This window comes from Macadamia integrifolia, chromosome 9 (genome assembly GCF_013358625.1).
Source record: "Macadamia integrifolia cultivar HAES 741 chromosome 9, SCU_Mint_v3, whole genome shotgun sequence".
Lineage (NCBI taxonomy): Eukaryota > Viridiplantae > Streptophyta > Magnoliopsida > Proteales > Proteaceae > Macadamia > Macadamia integrifolia.
The window spans coordinates 6,106,250-6,126,346 of record NC_056565.1 but is presented as its reverse complement, the minus strand read 5'-3'; the positions used below and the strand labels follow the sequence as shown (position 1 = coordinate 6,126,346).

The following is a 20,097-nucleotide window of genomic DNA, read 5'->3' as shown; positions in this document are numbered from 1 at the left end:
TGTTCATCTAGATCAGATCCTGCTTAAAAAGCTGTGTGGCCCTCGCACCAAGATACATAGGAGAACGAAATAACCGCCCTAATCATGAAAAATAAAAAACTCACCGTTGTTGATGTTTTCATATGTGTTTCCATTGGTCTTTATACAATTGTAGAAGCTACGCTATCTTTTACAGAATACTCTCATTTTTTTTTTTTTAATGATAATATTTATTTCGTTTAGTTTCATGCCATGTAATTTAAGAGGGAAAAGGACAATGGTCAGAATGACTAAAATAACCATTACTCTGATGGTAACTTGCAAAATTTCCAGTGGCTTTCTCGTCTTTTACTCTCAAAGCGTTGAGTTTTTTTCCTTGTTTTGGTGTAGTGTTGAGTTGAAGTAAGCAGGTGTTGCTAGTGTCAGGGAAATTTGAACTGAACGGCGTCGAAAGGTCGTGACGGTGACGCAGATTCTTTCCTTCACTCCTCTGCCGCTTATAAGAGAGCCCAAGTCCCCTAGACCAGGGGCAAAAGTGGTTTCCTCCTTCTTCTCCTTCTCCTTCCACCCCAACTCCCTAATTCCCCAACCCACCTAACATTCTCTCTGCCTAAGACTCTTTTTTTCCTTGAAAGGAAAAAAATTGGGAAGCGATTGAATCAGCCCAAAATCACTGCTGGAATTTCTTGTTAACGGCTCAGTTGTTGTCACTTGTGAGGTCTGTAGCTTCCTCTCTGCCTTTTTTGATTTCTAATTATCTTATTCGTGATCAAATATATTTGTTTATTTTGGGTAAATTTCTTGATTTTGCTATTTTTAGTGTCGCTTCTTGAATTCATATTATTCATCAATTCTCAGGTTTTTTCTTCATTTCAACTTAAAGTGTCTTTACCGATTTCTTATGATTTTCTGAATTTGCTTCAACTTGCAAGATTGCCATACTACTTTGATGCTGCTTGGTGGAATCTTACGTTCATTTCCTTTTTATTCTCATGTTGGATGGGAATTTCATCTTTCCTTCATTGTTCCATTTGAAGAATATGGTTACCGAGTATTTCTTTATTTTATTGAAGGAAATGGCAAGAATTGAATAAGGGGTAACGCGTCTTCTTCATAGAGTCATTATGGGGCTCTCTTCTCATCCCAGTGGCCATGTTCAGAGGCTCTCTGCAACTACCTGGTTCTGGGTTTTGCTGGTGCTCTTGTTACAGAACGGCAAGGGGATACTTTCAGCTTCGAATTATTTGATTGGACTTGGAAGCTATGACATTACAGGACCCGCTGCAGATGTCAATATGATGGGATATGCTAATATGGAGCAGATTGCATCTGGGGTTCACCTCAGGTTGAGAGCTCGTGCATTTATTGTGGCAGAGCCTCATGGGAGCAGGATAGTTTTCGTAAATCTTGATGCTTGCATGGCTTCACAACTTGTGACAATTAAAGTGATTGAGAGGTTGAAGGCAAGGTAGTTATGATCTAATTCTGTTCCATCTTCAAATTCTGTTTCTACTACATTCTTTTTTTCTTTTAATTGGTAAACCGTGTAAGGTTAGCAGCAAGTAAATTTATTGAATCTCTTCCATAGTAGAAACAGAAGGTTTTACCAATCATGGCAATTAGTTTCATAGAAACTTTAAAAAATCCTCTTCCGACCTCATTTGGTGGAACACATGTTTAAATTGATTAAAGTTCCATGATTTCAACCTTTTTATCGAGGTAAGTCCTTTAGCTTTAAGGATTCAATCTTAGGAAGATCCTGATTGTTCTACCTGGCTTGCTAATCTCATTTTATGCTTTCCATTTGATAGGTATGGGAGCCTTTACAATCAACAGAATGTAGCTATTAGTGGGATTCACACTCATGCAGGTCCAGGGGGTTATCTTCAATATGTTGTGTATATTGTAACATCTCTTGGATTTGTTCGTCAGTCATTTGATGCTCTTGTTGATGGCATTGAGAAAAGCATTATACAAGCTCATGAAAATCTCCGGCCAGGGTCAATTTATGTTGATAAAGGTAATGGTGAATTCTCATAATTTGTGGTGACATCATTCCTTATGGAACCACTAGCTCAGTTATCAATAGAAAACGAGCTTCATTTTTACTTAACTTGTTTTCTTCCCCTGTTTAATGAGATAGGAGGTGAAGACTTATGACCACTTAATCTGCTCTTTATACACGAGAACTTTCTTTTTAGCTCGGATATGCTTTAGAAGTCAGTAACAAAGAAGAAGCGCTTATCTTTTTTGAATTATCCTACCTGTCTGATGTTTGAGTTTATATTTATTGAGCTGCTTGAAGTCTATTATTTGGATTGTCCAACGCTTTTGTCTGAACCCTATGCTTTTGCAGATTCTGTCGACAGAATAGGATGCCTAAATCTTTGTAATTTTGATCGTGGAATCTGAGTTCTTTGTTGTATTTTCCAAACCTATTTTATTTTTAGTTTACATTTTGAGGAATACTTTGTAGCTCATTAATTATTGTTATAATCTAGAATATTGAGGTATCATTATAAAGATGGACCATCATGTCCTACATGGACTCCTACCAATATCCTTGTTATTGTGCTGAGATTGGTATGATGTAGCATTTGAAGGGTGGTAGGGCCTGAGTAAACTTGGGTTTTCATGGCTAGAATCTGTTATGTAAATGATGAATGGTTACACGAGAATAATACCCTAAGAGACAGACATAAAGCAGATCCTTGCTAACGTACATAAATGTCAGGATGTTAACTCATGATCGACTTTTACACTTTGTTTGTTATGTAATGGCTAAAATATGTTGAAACCAATCCCAAGCCATCAAGTTAGGATATAGGGTTAAAACTTCATGTTCTCAAAAAGAATTCAGACCTTTTCCATTGTTGATATGGACCAGTTTGCTTATATGGGCTTATAATCTTTTGATAATGGTGGTTTCTAATTATTCGTGCTTTATCGAATCTGATCATCATCATGTTTTTTGGGAATATAATAACAGGAGAGATTTTGGATGCTGGTGTGAACCGTAGTCCTAGTGCTTATCTGAACAATCCTGCCAATGAACGGAGTAAATATAAGTATGATGTTGATAAAGAGATGACTCTCCTGAAGTTTGTGGATGATGAATGGGGGCCAGTAGGTAGCTTTAACTGGTTTGCCACTCATGGGACTTCTATGAGTCGTACAAATTCATTGATAAGCGGAGACAACAAAGGAGCTGCTGCACGATTCATGGAAGACTGGTTTGAACAGAATGATTTTATGGATGGTGTTGAAAACCTAAATTCTGATACATACGCTGGCCACAGCATCCCCCGAAGAATTTCAAGCATTATTCCCAACCTTCAAAACTGTAAGTAACTCCTTTATTCATTTTACAAGTTCGTACAAGTATATATTTGGAAAGTCTAAAAGAAACAGTATATGAGTTGTATCCTTGTTGCTAAGCTGCCTGTGGCCTCCTTTACACTAATGAACACAAAGTTCATGCCCAAGCGGTAGTCTTAACTATCCTTTTGATAGATAGGTTTTTTTTGACAACATTTATGCAATAGCTCGTTTGGGATGTAACTTGACATGAGAGTAGAGAGTGAAAAACTTGACATGAGTAGAGGGTGACGGGGGCATTCTGTCTATAAATTTTGAGTGTCAACTGAACTGCCATGTGGGAGTGACTGGATGAGGAAAATCTCTCCCTTATTATTACTATTATTATAATCTTCATCATTATTAGATAAAAGGTAAGTGGGGCAGCTGTTTCTATGCTTAGTACAATGATGTCCAGATTTGAGCCTTGACACTTTCTGATGTGGTCAAATAGCCATTGAATAGATTGGGTTGGAGCTTGCTACCTGTCAAATTTTATGAGCTATCTCAGATAGAGAGCTATATAATTTATTGGACAGCCCCCTTGCAATTTCAGCTGTCCATATTTTTTCCAATACATCCATGTGTTGGTGAATCTCAAAAAACCTTATTCTGCCACATGGCAAAGTTTGTGAATTGGGGTGGGTGGGACCTATTGATGCTCCAAATTAGGTTCCTGATGAGCTGCTATATGGTAGAATGGCTGAACTTCCCACCAGCTCATATTATTATTGTTGTTGTTGTTGTTGCTGCTGCTGCTGCTGCTGTTGTTGTTAAGGAGAGAAATCTCTCCACATCAAGGTTTTAAAATTTGGGATTAGCCAAGGCCGATACTGATCCGGATTGCCCTTCATTGGAGTGTATCGGACAGATTTACCCCTGATTTTCAATAAAAATCATTTTTATTACCAATTTACACTTATGCCTTTAGTGGATCAGTATTGGATTGCTCAGGATCGGGGATCGGTCAAGGATGATACCGATCTGACTTTTAGAACCATGGTCCACATGCCTTGTGGAAAATGCTCTGTCACAGACCTTGTTTTCTGCCACATTGCATTTCAGCTGGTACTAGAAGTTTGTAGACCTATTGTACACGTCAGCCTCTGGTCAAATGCAAGATTCAACCCAAATGCATATTACATGCAGAGAAAGAAGTTCTGAAAAGGTGAAAAAATCAATGATTTTGAAGACAGTTGGGACTGTTGAAAATACATATGGTAGGCCATAAGGTTGAAATGGACCTTAAAATTGAGACATTGTTGATCTAGACCATAATTTATCAATATTTTGGTTAAAACTCAAAACAGCTGCTCATGTGGCAGAGAAACACTGCCCGTGGAGAGGGTTGTTCACTAGTATTATTAGGAGAAGTATTTTGTTCTCTGGCATGCGAGATTTTTGTTTTTTGTTTTTTTGTTCATATATATATATATTTGTGTGTGTGTGTGTGTGTGTGTGTGTGTGCTGTCGTCGTCGTCGTCATCTAGAAGCTAATTCTGTGATATGGGGGACTGATGTCTGTTGGATGAATAGGGCATCCTTCAGATTGACACATGCCAAATATTAGGGCCATCACAATTGTATGGTTCACCATGCCTGTATTTTTCCATTGGATTTTCAATTGTCCAGATTTTCCCAAAAAAGAATTGACTTTTTAATCAATTTTTGAACCTTTATCTTGGCACATGATGGAATTGGTTTGTCCAAAACTTGGAACAATTGGCGTGTGATGTGGGCAAACATTTTCTCAAAATATGAGTGAGAATGAGAATGTGAAATGGGAGATATTCCTGCCTGACAATTGATAAGAATTTGCTTCCATCTTTCTGGACGAGGATAACCTTTCCATTATATTCATCAGCATCATTACTTGCTCCTTCTATATGATTTTCCCAATTTTACACATTCCGTGTTGTCTTGATGAGGGAGAAAATGATCTAAGTATTGAATTTCATCTAGTGTATCCATTAGGTTATTGCTTCTTATAATCAATGTCATCACTATTGCTTGTCATCATACCAGCTACGCTGCTGGTCAACTAATTAAAAATTCTTATTAGCATTTTTTTTATTTGTTTCAACTGTTATTAGAACTTTAAAAGTTAGAAAGTATGAGTTTAGATATTTTGAGTACATACATAATCCATTTGTTGGAGTGCCTTGTTTACTACATGGCAGCAAAGACATGGAACACATTATTATTTTATAAATGAAACAGATAAGAGCTTGTGTGTTCACATATGCTCTAATAAAACCCATTTCATGCAGATGACAAGTTAAGAGATCTTGCTACCTTGTATCAATCTTCTCAGGGGAAGCCAGCAACCAGAATGTTGAGTATTTCTAGTCGTGTTAGGAATGCTCTGAGGCAGGCTGAAAGGCCTAGATTTGTATCTGCTTTTTGCCAGTCAAATTGTGGTGATGTTAGCCCAAACGTGCTTGGTACTTTCTGCTTAGACACTGGGCTACCTTGTGATTTCAATCATAGTACCTGTGGTGGGAAGAACGAACTCTGCTATGGCCAAGGCCCAGGGTAGATATTTCTTATTTCTTCTTAGATTTCCCAATCCGCATATTTGATACCTATGTCAATATTAAGTTGTTTGCCTCTTCATCTGCCAGTCACCCGGATGAATTTGAAAGTACGCGTATAATTGGAGAAAGGCAATTTAAAAAGGCTGTGGATCTCTTTAAAAAAGCATCGGAGCAATTGAAAGGCAAGGTTGAGTACCGGCACACCTACATAGACTTCTCCAAGCTTGAGGTTACACTTCCTAAAGAAGGCGGAGCTTATGAAGTGGTGAAAACATGCCCTGCTGCCATGGGGTTTGCTTTTGCGGCAGGAACAACCGATGGACCTGGAGCTTTTGATTTCAAGCAAGGAGATGACAAGGTGACTTGGGGATATTAGTTAATGGATTATTACACAATGTTTCCTCTTCTTTCTGCTCTTGCATGGAAAATGTGAATGCTATATGGTGATTGTTATTTTGATGCTACTCAGGGTAATGCATTCTGGAGGTTGGTGCGAAACGTATTGAAAACACCGGATAAAGATCAAGTCAACTGTCAATATCCAAAGCCTATTTTGCTTGATACTGGTGAAATGAAGGAACCTTATGACTGGGCGGTGAGTCATATACTGTTATTTTTTGCTTGATGTTTGTGGTTAAAAGATAAATACATACACGCGTGCACACACACACACACACATATTAGGGTGGAAGGAAAACTAGAAATGTTTGATTGTGCCCCGTGTCAAACTAATCCATAAATTATAGGATAATTGTCTGGATATTTTTAGGTATTTTTCACTAGATTATAATAATCACTTCCCAAGAGGCTAGTAAGAAACATATTACTTATTGCCATAATTTAACAATCTTTGTTGAGTTGACGTCGACTTGGGTATCTAAGTCTGACAGCCTAGTGGTAAGGTTGCTTCATTGTGACCTAGTGGTCGCGGGCTCGAGTCGGGAAATAGCCTCTCCGTAAAGCGGGGGTAAGGTTGCATAAATTATGACCCTTCCCAGGCCCCGTAGTGTTGAGAGCCTCGTGCACTGGGTACACCCTTTTTCATGAGTATCTATGGCTGAAATATATACATGGTCTTTGATGAACCAATTATTATTTGGCCTAATGAGAGTAGGCCAATCCGGTGGCGTACCCTAGAAATAATGACCAGTGAGAAGCCTTCAACCATAGGACCTTATTTGGGTTCTTATAAGTTATAATCAACATTGGGTTGGAAATGGTAAGATTTAAAAAAAAAAAAAATTATTCAGATAGTGCATTCCTTTTGTTTTCTTAAGGTATAGGGGGTGGTTCTGATTCTTGAGATTTTTTTTCACAGATTTCCGGCTAGTTAAGGATAGTGATTGCCTCAATTGAGGGTGGACCTTGGTGCAACGGTAAGGTTGCTACATTGTGACCAAGTGGTCACAGGTTCAGGAAACAGTTTCTCTGCAAAGCGGGCATGCTCCCATTGGCCTGGCGTTGGGGATCCATCCCACACACTCTCATGTGGAATATCAAATGTACAACACCGACCCCCCAACTTGGTCTGCTGATTTAGCATACCACCTCTTACTTCCTCGTTCAACTTAGAACCACTCGTATCCAGCTGAAATTGATGCATTTCTAATGCCATGATTGACTGAAAGTTTGAAGTTTGTCAGTTTCAAATCAACAGATCAACAGATGCCTAGTCGAGGCCGATCAGGACCCCCGGAGTTCAAGGTCTCAGAGACAGATCAACCTGAGCCGTTACAGGGTATAAAACAGCCACTCCTTGGCCTGAGAACCCATCGCTCAAAGGTTCTTTTTCTGTCACCAGAGAACCGAAACTACGGAGTAACCTGCAATAGGGCGTGGCCTAGAACATCCGTTGGACTAAGAGAGGTTCGAACCGAAAAGGGTCCGCCGCCGGAGAAGGACCTTAGCCGGAGAAAGGGGAGGGGACTGGCTCTGATACCATTCTCATCTCACTGGTATACGTCAAACGGGCTCTGCCCAAATCTATTAACTCAGGGGCTTTAAATAGCCAAGAGGATACAAAGGATAAGGTACGACATGTGGGTCCCAAGCCATGTGTCCTTCACATGGACTTCACATGCTTGTGGGGCCGTATGTCGGGAGTGTCGGCATTCATACATGAGTGTCGGCATACATACATACAAACATACATACAGACTCAATACTACATGTCAAGAGCTGTGAGAGCAAAACTGTATAAGGAGCCGATGCTGCAGGAAGCTAGAGCAATGTTCTGGTTGCGTAGGAACTGCAGTGTATCAGCACCAAGAGGATCTGGAAGGGAATTCAGGAAGATTTGCTTGAGGTTCTCATCATCAAGGCCACCAATTTTATGGAACCTGTCTGTCATGCGCACATAGTGTTTATCAAGGTCGGGACGAGCTAGAGAACAACACTTGAGCTGTAAAAACTCTTCACGAGCTTTTGTAATATCATTTGAGACAGGACCAAGAAATTCTTGATATAAGACTGTAATGAACTGGCCTTCAGGAAGTTGAACAAGTTGTAATTGTCGATAACCACCAAGAGCTAAATACCATTCCCTGAGTTTTCCTTGAAGTCTGGCAACAAACTTAGTCAGTACACTGACTGATGTAGCACCTTCTTGGAGAAGTTCAGCATTAATCCAGGCATGGAAATCAGCAAACTTAGATGCCCACTTAGAGACAGGGACATCATCCAGGGTAAAGAACTGTTTAGGGTCTTGGTTGGAGAATAGGTTCAGGATTATGGACCATAGGGTCATCCTGGTCACCATCCATCTCATCAACAGTAGGAGGTGCAGGATATGGAGCAGGGGGATCTTGTCCTGTGTTCATGAAAGAAGGGACAGGTGTTGGTTCATGGAGACCTAGGGTGGTGAGAAGATCTGTGAGGACATCATCACCAGAAGGGGTTATGGCACCTATAGGAGGATATTTGGGCTTAGTTCGAGGTGGAGAAGGTGAAGGTGAAGGTGATGGATAAGTAGGGATAGGCGGTGTGGGTGCAGGATAGGAGACGGCCATAGGGTATGGTTGGAACTGTGGAGGAGAAGGTTTTTCCAAAGTTGGGTTTAAGACAGGGTGTTTTTGTTTCTGTTGCTGTTGCCTGGGGTTCAGATTTCGTTGCTGACGTTGTAATGCCTTTAATTCTTCAAGTGGGAAGGATCTCTGGGAAGCAACTACCGGAGGAGCCGGTATAGTATACATGGCAAAAGGATCCTGTGAAGACAGACTGGGAACTGTCAATGGCAGAGGCTGATGTCGACTGGATGTTGCTGCTTGAGGTGGAGCTTGCTGAAGGCTAGAGAGTTGGGCTTCAAGAAACCTCAAATGTTTCTCTTTTTGTCCAATAAGGGCAAAAGCCTGAGCCGTGTCAGCAGTCGAAGAAGCAATACCAGCAAGTTCCATATGGACTTGATCCATCTCAGTTTTCAGGGATTGAATTAACTGAGTATGCCGGCCAACAGTACTATGAGTGTGCTGGGTGGTAGCAAGAATGCGTTCAAGGTACTGGTTTTGGACTATGGCATTTTCATTTTGCCAATTAAGAGCTGCTTCAGCTGGGGAGATCTTTTTTGGTTGTCCAGAAGGGAGAATAGGAGGTTTGACTTTCCAAACATGACGGATACCATGAGAATCAGGACCGTAATCTGTAGGACCAGGAAAATTCTTCACTGGGGAAGAAGAAGAAGAAGAAGAAGATCCTGGAGCATACATGCAACAAGGAGGGATCATAGGAGAGGGTGGCTTAGGTGGTGGAGGAGGTTTACAGACCGGAGTAGGAGGTGGAACATAAAGAGGGTCTGGAGAATCACCGTACTTAACCATAAAGGGATAACGGGCTTCTGTGCTTAAGGGTCCAACTGTGGTATCTCCTGACTCATATCGTTCCCGTAGAATAGTCTGGGAGGACTTTCTTTTGGGTCGACAGGTATCCTCATCATCAGAGTCTTGGAGACAATCATCACAATCACAGAGGTCAAAATATTTATGACCAGTGACTGGATTAGAGAAATAGTAAACAGGGTTACCTTGAGCATCAAAAGATTTGACTGGAATCTTTTCTTGAATCATGCCCGTAAACCGAGTAGGGAAAGGAGACGGTAATGGTTGTGGAGGAGGAAACCGAATTTCAACCTCACCGGTAGGGTGAGTGATGAATTGTGGGTCTGTAGATTGGAGTGGTTCTACTGGAGCAGGTTGCTGGATAGCCATTTGCTGTTCATAAGCTGTAACCCAAGAAGAAGGAAGGAGACGAAGGAGTTCGTCTCGTGGAATTTGTCTTGGGACATAGGTAAGGCTTGGAACATGGTCAGAATCCACAGAGAGGAATAGGGCATCCTCAGAATGACCTGTGGACAGGTCAAAGGCATGGTTCTGTAACCGATAAGCCATTTGATAGTGGATAGTACCTGCTAAAGCCGTAGGGGCAAGGGGAGAACCAGAGATTTGGATCTGAAACTTTAAAGCGGTAGGGAGAAAAGGATCTGCTAGGGGAATGTTAAAGTTAGGGTACAAGGTAAGGAAGATGGTTCCTGCGTTCAAAGTGGTCTGGACAGTAGTACAAACGGCATGTTCATACCGGAGGAAACGACTGTCTAGAAGAGCAATACGGGAGAACACGGGGAGGCCTTTCCTGCCATGGAAAGTGAGGGCAAACTTAATCGCACCTAAGTGGAGATGGGTATACCCCTGGTTTTGCCAATCAGGGATAAAAGTAGATGGAATCTCCAACGTAAACAGTTGTTCCTTGTCAGTGGCAGGGATGTGATATAATTCACATCGGGAAGCCTGAACAAGCTCCTTTATCGGAGGGGTTTTTTTCCTAGGGGCCAGAAGGGTTTTCCAGGTAGCAGAAGGAGATGTCTTTTTAGGGAAGACAGTATAAGGATTTAAAAGGGGAGAAGGGGTTGACGGAATAATTTGATCATCGGGGAGATAATCAAACTCATATATGGATTCTATAGAAGAAAAAGAAGATGACCGGGAAGAAGAAGAGGACGAAGAGGTAGTACTTCGAGAAGAAGTAGATCGTCGGGAGAGAGACATACCGGAATAAGGGTAAGGGAGGCAAAAATTCCAAATCCGAGCAGCACTTCCCGTCGGTGAAACTCAATTAGATCAACAGATGCCTAGTCGAGGCCGATCAGGACCCCCGGAGTTCAAGGTCTCAGAGACAGATCAACCTGAGCCGTTACAGGGTATAAAACAGCCACTCCTTGGCCTGAGAACCCATCGCTCAAAGGTTCTTTTTCTGTCACCAGAGAACCGAAACTACGGAGTAACCTGCAATAGGGCGTGGCCTAGAACATCCGTTGGACTAAGAGAGGTTCGAACCGAAAAGGGTCCGCCGCCGGAGAAGGACCTTAGCCGGAGAAAGGGGAGGGGACTGGCTCTGATACCATTCTCATCTCACTGGTATACGTCAAACGGGCTCTGCCCAAATCTATTAACTCAGGGGCTTTAAATAGCCAAGAGGATACAAAGGATAAGGTACGACATGTGGGTCCCAAGCCATGTGTCCTTCACATGGACTTCACATGCTTGTGGGGCCGTATGTCGGGAGTGTCGGCATTCATACATGAGTGTCGGCATACATACATACAAACATACATACAGACTCAATACTACATACATACATACAGACTCAATACTTACTCAAGCCATACAAACAGAAAGACATACATACAGACTTAATACTACATACACACTCATACTGTAATGTAAATTCAATCGGTATCGGGATCTGACGAGCTGCTGTATGGGTAGAAGGCTGCCTTGTCTATGAGCCAGTCGTCATAGGCGTCCATAAGCGGAATGAGACGAGGACAAGGAAGTCGACCGTTCTGGTGAAGTTCCCAAGCGGAATCAACGGTCTGAAGAAGAGATGCTGGAACTTGATGGGGCTGAGTATCATTGACCTGGCACATGGTGTGAAGAAACTGTCGCCACTCTGATCGATGCTGCCGTCGATTGATGAAGAGAGTATAGGGCTTTGTTCCATACACATGGTAGTCTGTTGTGTAGTTAATGAAATGGCAGGGGTTTAGGGTATGTGGAGGGTCAGTGATTTGGAGGACTGCTGGAGGTCTATGGAAGAGGATAATGGTATGGTGCATGGGTATATCAGGGGAATCATCTGGTGGGAGAAGAGAGGTGAAGAGATCCAACCAAGTTTCCATGGGAGCAAAGAGTTGTAGAAACTGGAAAATTGGGAGGTTAGGTCTATGGGGTTGGACTGGACTACACCATTGGAAGCACATCATTTGAATGGAGTGAAGGGGAAAACTGATGGCTATGGAGTAGGCTGTACATAAATGCCAGAAAATGCATTTATAAATGAGGGGTAATTCCTGTCGGTCATACGAGGAATTGAAGGTGAAGACTGTGAGGTAGGGAAAGTCTGGATGGCAAGAGGAACTAGCAAGAAAGAGACCTTCTTGTCGAAGGGCTATTCTGAGAAGCTGGATAGCTGTGAGCTTACTGTAGGTAAGGATGGCTTTGTATGTTAAGGTGTGAAGGATTTCAGGAGGAAGATGAGGAGGGATATTACAGCAAAAGTTATGACCGGGTGAAGGTTGTGGTGTGGCTGAGGAGGAGGAGGATGAAGCTCCTGGAGTTAAAGGGTATAAGAGGGGGATGACTGAAAAGGTAGAGGCAGGTCGGGAAAGGAAGTCTGCCAAGACATTTTCTTTTCCTTTGATGTGTTTGATATCAAAGGACCACTTTGAGAACCATTGAGCCCACCGGAGGAGTTGATCATTAGGAAGCTGTTTCTGTCGGAACTCAAGCATTCGAGGGAAACTTGACATGTCCAGTTCAATAAGGAACCTGTGTCCAATGAGGTGAAACTGGAACTTTTCAATGCCACGGCGAACTGCAAGAATTTCCTTGAATGTGGAGTGATAATGGGCTTCAGAGGTTTTGAATGAACCACTCTTGTAACCACAGACTGTTCTTGTAGAGTCAGGAGCTTCTTCAAGGAGAACTGCACCCCAGTGAGTATCACTAGCATCTGTTTGGAGAATCCTACGCCCATCAGAAGGAATCTGTAAACAGGGAAGTCTTGTAGTTAACTGCTTTAGAGCATGAATAGCGGCAGAATGTTCAGATGACCAGGGAGGAGCATTCTTTCTCAATAGTTGATGAAGAACAGACGTGTGTCTGATTTGTTGAGGAAGAAACTCAGTCATGTAATTAACTATACCAAGGAATTGCTGAACCTGATGCTTTGTCAGGGGTCCATCAGGAAATTGCTGTAGAGAGGTAGCAATATGTGGTTGAAGTTCATAGGTTCCTTTGGTAATAGTGACGCCAAGAAAATCAATGGTGGAGACACCAATCTGCATTTTCTTTGGGGAGAGCATGATTCCATAGTCTTGAACAATCTGATGGAAATGTTGGAGGAGGCTTAAATGTTCATCCTGTGTAGTTGAGAACAGGAGAATATCATCAATATAAATCAGGGCTTGATCTTGAATGGGAGCAAAGATCTGCATCATGGCACGCTGAAATATTGATGGAGCCGTCTTCAAGCCAAATGGCATAACTGTCCACTGTAAATGATGACCAGGGACGCAAAAAGCTATCTTTGGTCTATCTGCAGGAATAATTCCAAGCTGCCAAAATCCTGCTTTCAGATCGAACTTGGAGAAGACAGATGCGGAGGATAACTGAACTAACAGAGCAGGACGGGTGGGTAATGGAAATTTATCATCAGCCAGGAAAAAGTTCAGAGGCCGATAATTAATAACCATTCTCATTTTTTCACGTATCTGTTCTGTTCTTTTGTTCACATAGAATGCCTGACATGCCCATGGAGACACAGTAGCTTCAAGTAATCCTTGAGCTTGTAGTTGGGTTAATTCTTGTACTGCAAGCGTCAAATGTTCAGGGGGCATTCCAGGATGACTGGCTTTTGTTGGATTGACATCTTCATTCTTCTTAAAGGGTAAAGAGATGAAGAACTTTGAATTCTGCCAGAGAGGATGTGTGCACTTTGTTAGGAACTCCGTATGAGAATCGGCACAAGAGGTATGCAGAAGTTTGCCTTTAAAATCATCAAATAAGGTAGGACCTGTTCCTGCAAGAAATATGTTAGAAAAAGGGGACCAGGGGAGAAGTTGTTGTTTATACACAAGACCTTGGGGAGTCCATTTAAGGGGAAGATGACTTAGGACATCAAAACCTATGATAAGGTCTTTACCAGGACACTGGGATCCTAACATAACATGGGAGAAAGAAAGGGTTGGAAGAAGTTGGATTTTAATGGGTTTTCTAGTAACTAAGGTGATATAGAAGGTTTCACCATTAGCGGCTAAAAATGGGAGAGGAGGGACTTGAGGTTTCCAGAAATGGTTGGGAAGGACTTTCGGGGACAGGATGGTTGTTGCAGCACCTGTATCTAAAAAGGCTATTAGATGGACAGGTTTAGCATATGGTTCAGGGATTAAGGTTACTACAGCATGGGGTAAAGAGATAGACTGACAAGGAAGAGGTGTTGGGTTTTGTCTAGGAGGAAGGAAAGGAATAACCTGGTAGAGGGGATCAGATTCCTCGGACTCGGAGAGAGAAGACTCTGGGTCTGAGTCTGTGAGGTATTGGGGATCAACCTCATCTGGGTAATCGATAGCAAAGAGAGAGAGGTCAGTAGGCTCAGCATCAAGGGAGTACAGAGATTCAAGATCAGCATCTTGTAGATCATCATGATGGAGAGAAGCAAGCATATGAAGCACCTTGTCTTTCTTACTTCTGTTAGGACAATTTTTTGCGAAATGTCCATCTTTTCCACAAATGAAGCAAGAAGTATTCTTGGATTTCCCACGGAACTGTTTTTTCCGAAGGAATTTCCACTGAGGTTTAAACCGTTTAAACCGAGAAGGCTTAAAAGGAAACCGTTTCTTGTGCTTTCTGGAGGAGTGAAAGAACTGCTTGTGATGGAACTGCTTTTTTGTTGGACAATCACAGGAGTGATCAGAACCTTTACACTTAATCTTCATCCAGGAAGTGTCACAGGCAGAGGACACTTTATCAGACTTGGATTGTAATTCTTTCCAGATTTTCTTGACATTACAGAGTTTACTACACAGGATGAACATTTAAGCCTCCTCCAACATTTCCATCAGATTGTTCAAGACTATGGAATCATGCTCTCCCCAAAGAAAATGCAGATTGGTGTCTCCACCATTGATTTTCTTGGCGTCACTATTACCAAAGGAACCTATGAACTTCAACCACATATTGCTACCTCTCTACAGCAATTTCCTGATGGACCCCTGACAAAGCATCAGGTTCAGCAATTCCTTGGTATAGTTAATTACATGACTGAGTTTCTTCCTCAACAAATCAGACACACGTCTGTTCTTCATCAACTATTGAGAAAGAATGCTCCTCCCTGGTCATCTGAACATTCTGCCGCTATTCATGCTCTAAAGCAGTTAACTACAAGACTTCCCTGTTTACAGATTCCTTCTGATGGGCGTAGGATTCTCCAAACAGATGCTAGTGATACTCACTGGGGTGCAGTTCTCCTTGAAGAAGCTCCTGACTCTACAAGAACAGTCTGTGGTTACAAGAGTGGTTCATTCAAAACCTCTGAAGCCCATTATCACTCCACATTCAAGGAAATTCTTGCAGTTCGCCGTGGCATTGAAAAGTTCCAGTTTCACCTCATTGGACACAGGTTCCTTATTGAACTGGACATGTCAAGTTTCCCTCGAATGCTTGAGTTCCGACAGAAACAGCTTCCTAATGATCAACTCCTCCGGTGGGCTCAATGGTTCTCAAAGTGGTCCTTTGATATCAAACACATCAAAGGAAAAGAAAATGTCTTGGCAGACTTCCTTTCCCGACCTGCCTCTACCTTTTCAGTCATCCCCCTCTTATACCCTTTAACTCCAGGAGCTTCATCCTCCTCCTCCTCAGCCACACCACAACCTTCACCCGGTCATAACTTTTGCTGTAATATCCCTCCTCATCTTCCTCCTGAAATCCTTCACACCTTAACATACAAAGCCATCCTTACCTACAGTAAGCTCACAGCTATCCAGCTTCTCAGAATAGCCCTTCGACAAGAAGGTCTCTTTCTTGCTGGTTCCTCTTGCCATCCAGACTTTCCCTACCTCACAGTCTTCACCTTCAATTCCTCGTATGACCTACAGGAATTACCCCTCATTTATAAATGCATTTTCTGGCATTTATGTACAGCCTACTCTATAGCCATCAGTTTTCCCCTTCACTCCATTCAAATGATGTGCTTCCAATGGTGTAGTCCAGTCCAACCCCATAGACCTAACCTCCCAATTTTCCAGTTTCTACAACTCTTTGCTCCCATGGAAACTTGGTTGGATCTCTTCACCTCTCTTCTCCCACCAGATGATTCCCCTGATATACCCATGCACCATACCATTATCCTCTTCCATAGACCTCCAGCAGTCCTCCAAATCACTGACCCTCCACATACCCTAAACCCCTGCCATTTCATTAACTACACAACAGACTACCATGTGTATGGAACAAAGCCCTATACTCTCTTCATCAATCGACGGCAGCATCGATCAGAGTGGCGACAGTTTCTTCACACCATGTGCCAGGTCAATGATACTCAGCCCCATCAAGTTCCAGCATCTCTTCTTCAGACCGTTGATTCCGCTTGGGAACTTCACCAGAACGGTCGACTTCCTTGTCCTCGTCTCATTCCGCTTATGGACGCCTATGACGACTGGCTCATAGACAAGGCAACCTTCTACCCATACAGCAGCTCGTCAGATCCCGATACCGATTGAATTTACATTACAGTATGAGTGTGTATGTAGTATTAAGTCTGTATGTATGTCTTTTTGTTTGTATGGCTTGAGTAAGTATTGAGTCTGTATGTATGTATGTAGTATTGAGTCTGTATGTATGTCTGTATGTTTGTATGTATGTATGCCGACACTCATACGGCCCCACAAGCATGTGAAGTCCATGTGAAGGACACATGGCTTGGGACCCACATGTCGTACCTTATCCTTTGTATCCTCTTGGCTATTTAAAGCCCCTGAGTTAATAGATTTGGGCAGAGCCCGTTTGACGTATACCAGTGAGATGAGAATGGTGTCAGAGCCGGGCGGTGGTGTGGATGTGCATCCGATGCTCTGAGTTCGTCAAAGGCCGTGTGCGGGGCTCTGTAGCAGGTAACTGTAGCAGTTGCACGAATCCCACATCGGAAGAGCTGGTCCAACCCCGCGATCACATAAGTCCCTGGGCGCCTGTGACTTGCAACCATGGTTTTGAGTACACGAGAAGGGCTAAACCCTGGGCTTGTCACTGTTCGTCAAATCATGATTGGACATGAAATTTATTTTTAATACATATTGATAACTAATTTAACTTATTAACTTATTATCCTACAGTGGTTTCATTCTCTTATTTTCTTATTACTGCTTATTTTTTCCCCCTCATTAGATAGTTATTATGGGTATTACTAACAAGAGTATTAGTAAGTTACTATGTATTACAAACTTAACTTTAAATTTGAGTATATAATCAGTAAGTAGTTTTTGTTATCATTGTTCTAATTTAATTGTTATTAGAAATAACAACTAATATATTTATCTGTCTACAAGTTTATGATTACCATGAAAAAGTATTTAGTAATTTGTTAGTTCCTATTATTTTATTCATGATTAGTGACTAACATAATTATTTAGTAATAGTGTTCCTGTAGTTCATAATTGATGATTAGATTACTGTATAACTTTGTTATGACAACTGAAAACTTAACAACCCTTGTGCTAGCTTATATGCTTAGCAACTTTTATTCTTATCAATGAGCTTCCAATGTGACAAATCCACAAGGCTTTGAAGAAAATTGAACTAAGAAATTCTTAAAACTGGAAAAGGAAGAAAAAGCTTTAAAATTGCAGATTGATTAAATGATTTTTCACTTTCTTACTTGAACACCCGTGTACAAAAGTAAAGGAATAGCTTCTTCCACTGTCTATTATATTGTTATAATCATCGTCATTAATCTCCTGATTCCCCGTTGGTTTTTTTGTCAATTATTATTGATATGACTTATGTTTATAAATTTAGTGTATGGTAATTTGTATCCTATTGTTTGTTTGCTTTCTATTTAGCATCCATGCTGAATATCATAACGTTCTTTTAATTTAGTAACTTTTATGCATACTAATTACCATCCAACATTCTGTTTATTGTTATGATTTTCAGTTGTTTCTACTTGTGTACAGATTTTTTTAACTTAGCATCTTGACACCTTAACTTATTTAATGATTGTAATTATATGCAACATAAACATTCATTATTTATTTAATTTTTTTACTTTGTAATAACCAAAGATCAATTTTGTCATTAAATGTGAAGCCATGGTTAGTGTGGATACATCATACATCAGCTGCAGTTTTTCATCTTTCAACTACTACAACATAATTGGGATTACTTATGGGGCTTCCGTTTGACCATGCTTTGTGCAGCCTTCAGTACTTCCGGTTCAGATTCTGAGAATAGGGCAACTAGTCATTCTCGGTGTACCTGGAGGTTGTTCCATTTCTTTTTTTCTTTTATTCCTTTCCCTATTTCTTTAAATGTACTGATTTTTCTTGGAGATATTTTCTAATCCCTCATCATACTCTGAACAAGTCAATTTTTTTTTTTAATTCTTGGTTCACTTACAGAGTTCACAACAATGGCTGGGAGGCGTCTTCGTGATGCCGTGAAGTCGGTGCTTACTTCTGGAGCTAATGGAGAATTCAACAGCAATGTGCATGTTGTTATAGCAGGGTTGACAAATACATATTCACAGTACGTTACCACATTTGAGGAATACAGCGTGCAGAGATATGAGGTAAGCCTGCCTGCGTGAAATATCTGGACCTTAGAATCCATTATTGTTTAAAAAAACTATGCGAGCAGCTTACTATTTCCAGGTTTCTGTGGAAAATTTAATCAGGTGGGCGCTTGAGCCCATATTTTTTCATGCGTGGTTCTTGAGTTTATCCATCTACAACAACAACAACTCAGCCTGAACAGCTAATTATTGATCAGCTGGCCTATCAAAAAAAAACTAAAAAGATAAAGAAAAGAAGAACAATGATTGTGTTAGGGGGGATACTGTATTACAACTACCTAAGTATAGAAAAAACTTATATACTTGGAGAAAATAAACTAGAAAGCTGTATTTGGTTGCAACCTAGAATGCTTTTCATAGTATATGCATTTTTGAAAAATTTCTTTAATTTTAGTGAATAAAAATGAAAAGGCCATTTAGGTTACAAAGTTTAGATTACCATCATTGACTCATATTTTGGTGATGAATTGGAATGAGTCCATTTTGGTTGAAGACTACTCGGTACTTAATGCTATGAGAGCGAGACCATTTCATTCCATGTAACAACTAACGACAAAGTGTAGCCTAAGTAAATTTCTGTGTTTGATTAAATCCCATACATTTCTAAATTCTTATTGATGATATTGTATTCCTCAGGGTGCCTCCACTCTGTATGGTCCACACACGCTGAGTGCCTATATTCAAGAGTTCAAGAAACTTGCAAAATCTCTCATCAGTGACCAAACTGTTGAACCAGGTGCAGATCCCCCAGATCTCTTGGACAAGCAAATCAGCTTTCTAACGCCTGTCGTCATGGATGCAACACCTCATGGTGCCCAATTTGGGGACTGTAGCAAAGATATCCCTCAGAATTCCACATTCAAGAGAGGGGACATGGTATCAGTTACTTTTTGGTCAGCTTGCCCTAGAAATGACCTCATGACAGAAGGGACATATGCCCTGGTGGAGTTTCTCCAAAGCAAGGAAACATGGGTACCAGCTTATGATGATGATGATTTCTGCTTGCGCTTTATATGGTCTCGTCCGTCAAAACTAAGTACTCACAGTCAGGCAACCATAGAATGGAGAATCCCACAGGCAGCTGTTTCAGGTGTGTACAGGATAAGTCATTTTGGCGCCTCAAAGAGCCTTTTTGGTACGGTTAAGCATTTCACAGGTTCATCCAGCGCCTTTGTAGTGGCATAGGTTCATCTGGAGCAATGTAAAGCATCTACTGAGTTAAGGTTTTTATGCTTTATTTGTGACAAAGAGTGAGTATGTGTATGAATCAGTCCATGTATAAGGACAGTTATTATAGCTGATGCAGAAAACAAAAATATTGAAGTGATAACCATTGTGCCGAAACTCTGTATTTCAGCTGCTGCTCTCATCATGGATTGAGGATTGGATC

The 20,097-nt window shown here is 41.2% G+C and overlaps 1 protein-coding gene across 1 annotated transcript; it reads left to right on the top strand.

Moving 5' to 3' along the window:
• Window positions 1-416: 416 nt before the first annotated feature.
• Window positions 417-20,051, top strand: LOC122088923 (neutral ceramidase 1-like). The gene is made up of 10 exons (XM_042658301.1): window positions 417-697; window positions 1,053-1,447; window positions 1,791-1,999; window positions 2,969-3,322; window positions 5,607-5,871; window positions 5,961-6,231; window positions 6,343-6,468; window positions 18,334-18,397; window positions 18,535-18,704; window positions 19,344-20,051. The coding sequence occupies exons 2-10, from the start codon at window positions 1,104-1,106 to the stop codon at window positions 19,890-19,892; spliced, it is 2,352 nt and encodes a 783-aa protein (XP_042514235.1). The 5' UTR covers window positions 417-697; window positions 1,053-1,103; the 3' UTR covers window positions 19,893-20,051.
• The last annotated feature ends 46 nt before the right edge of the window (window positions 20,052-20,097 follow it).

Excerpts from the sequence above, each read along its gene's own strand:
- LOC122088923 (XM_042658301.1), top strand. The coding sequence starts at position 1,104 with ATGGGGCTCTCTTCTCATCCCAGTGGCCATGTTCAGAGGCTCTCTGCA. Across the intron at positions 5,872-5,960 it reads TGCTATGGCCAAGGCCCAGG|TCACCCGGATGAATTTGAAA; the intron begins GTAGATATTTCT and ends TTCATCTGCCAG. Across the intron at positions 18,705-19,343 it reads ACAGCGTGCAGAGATATGAG|GGTGCCTCCACTCTGTATGG; the intron begins GTAAGCCTGCCT and ends TGTATTCCTCAG.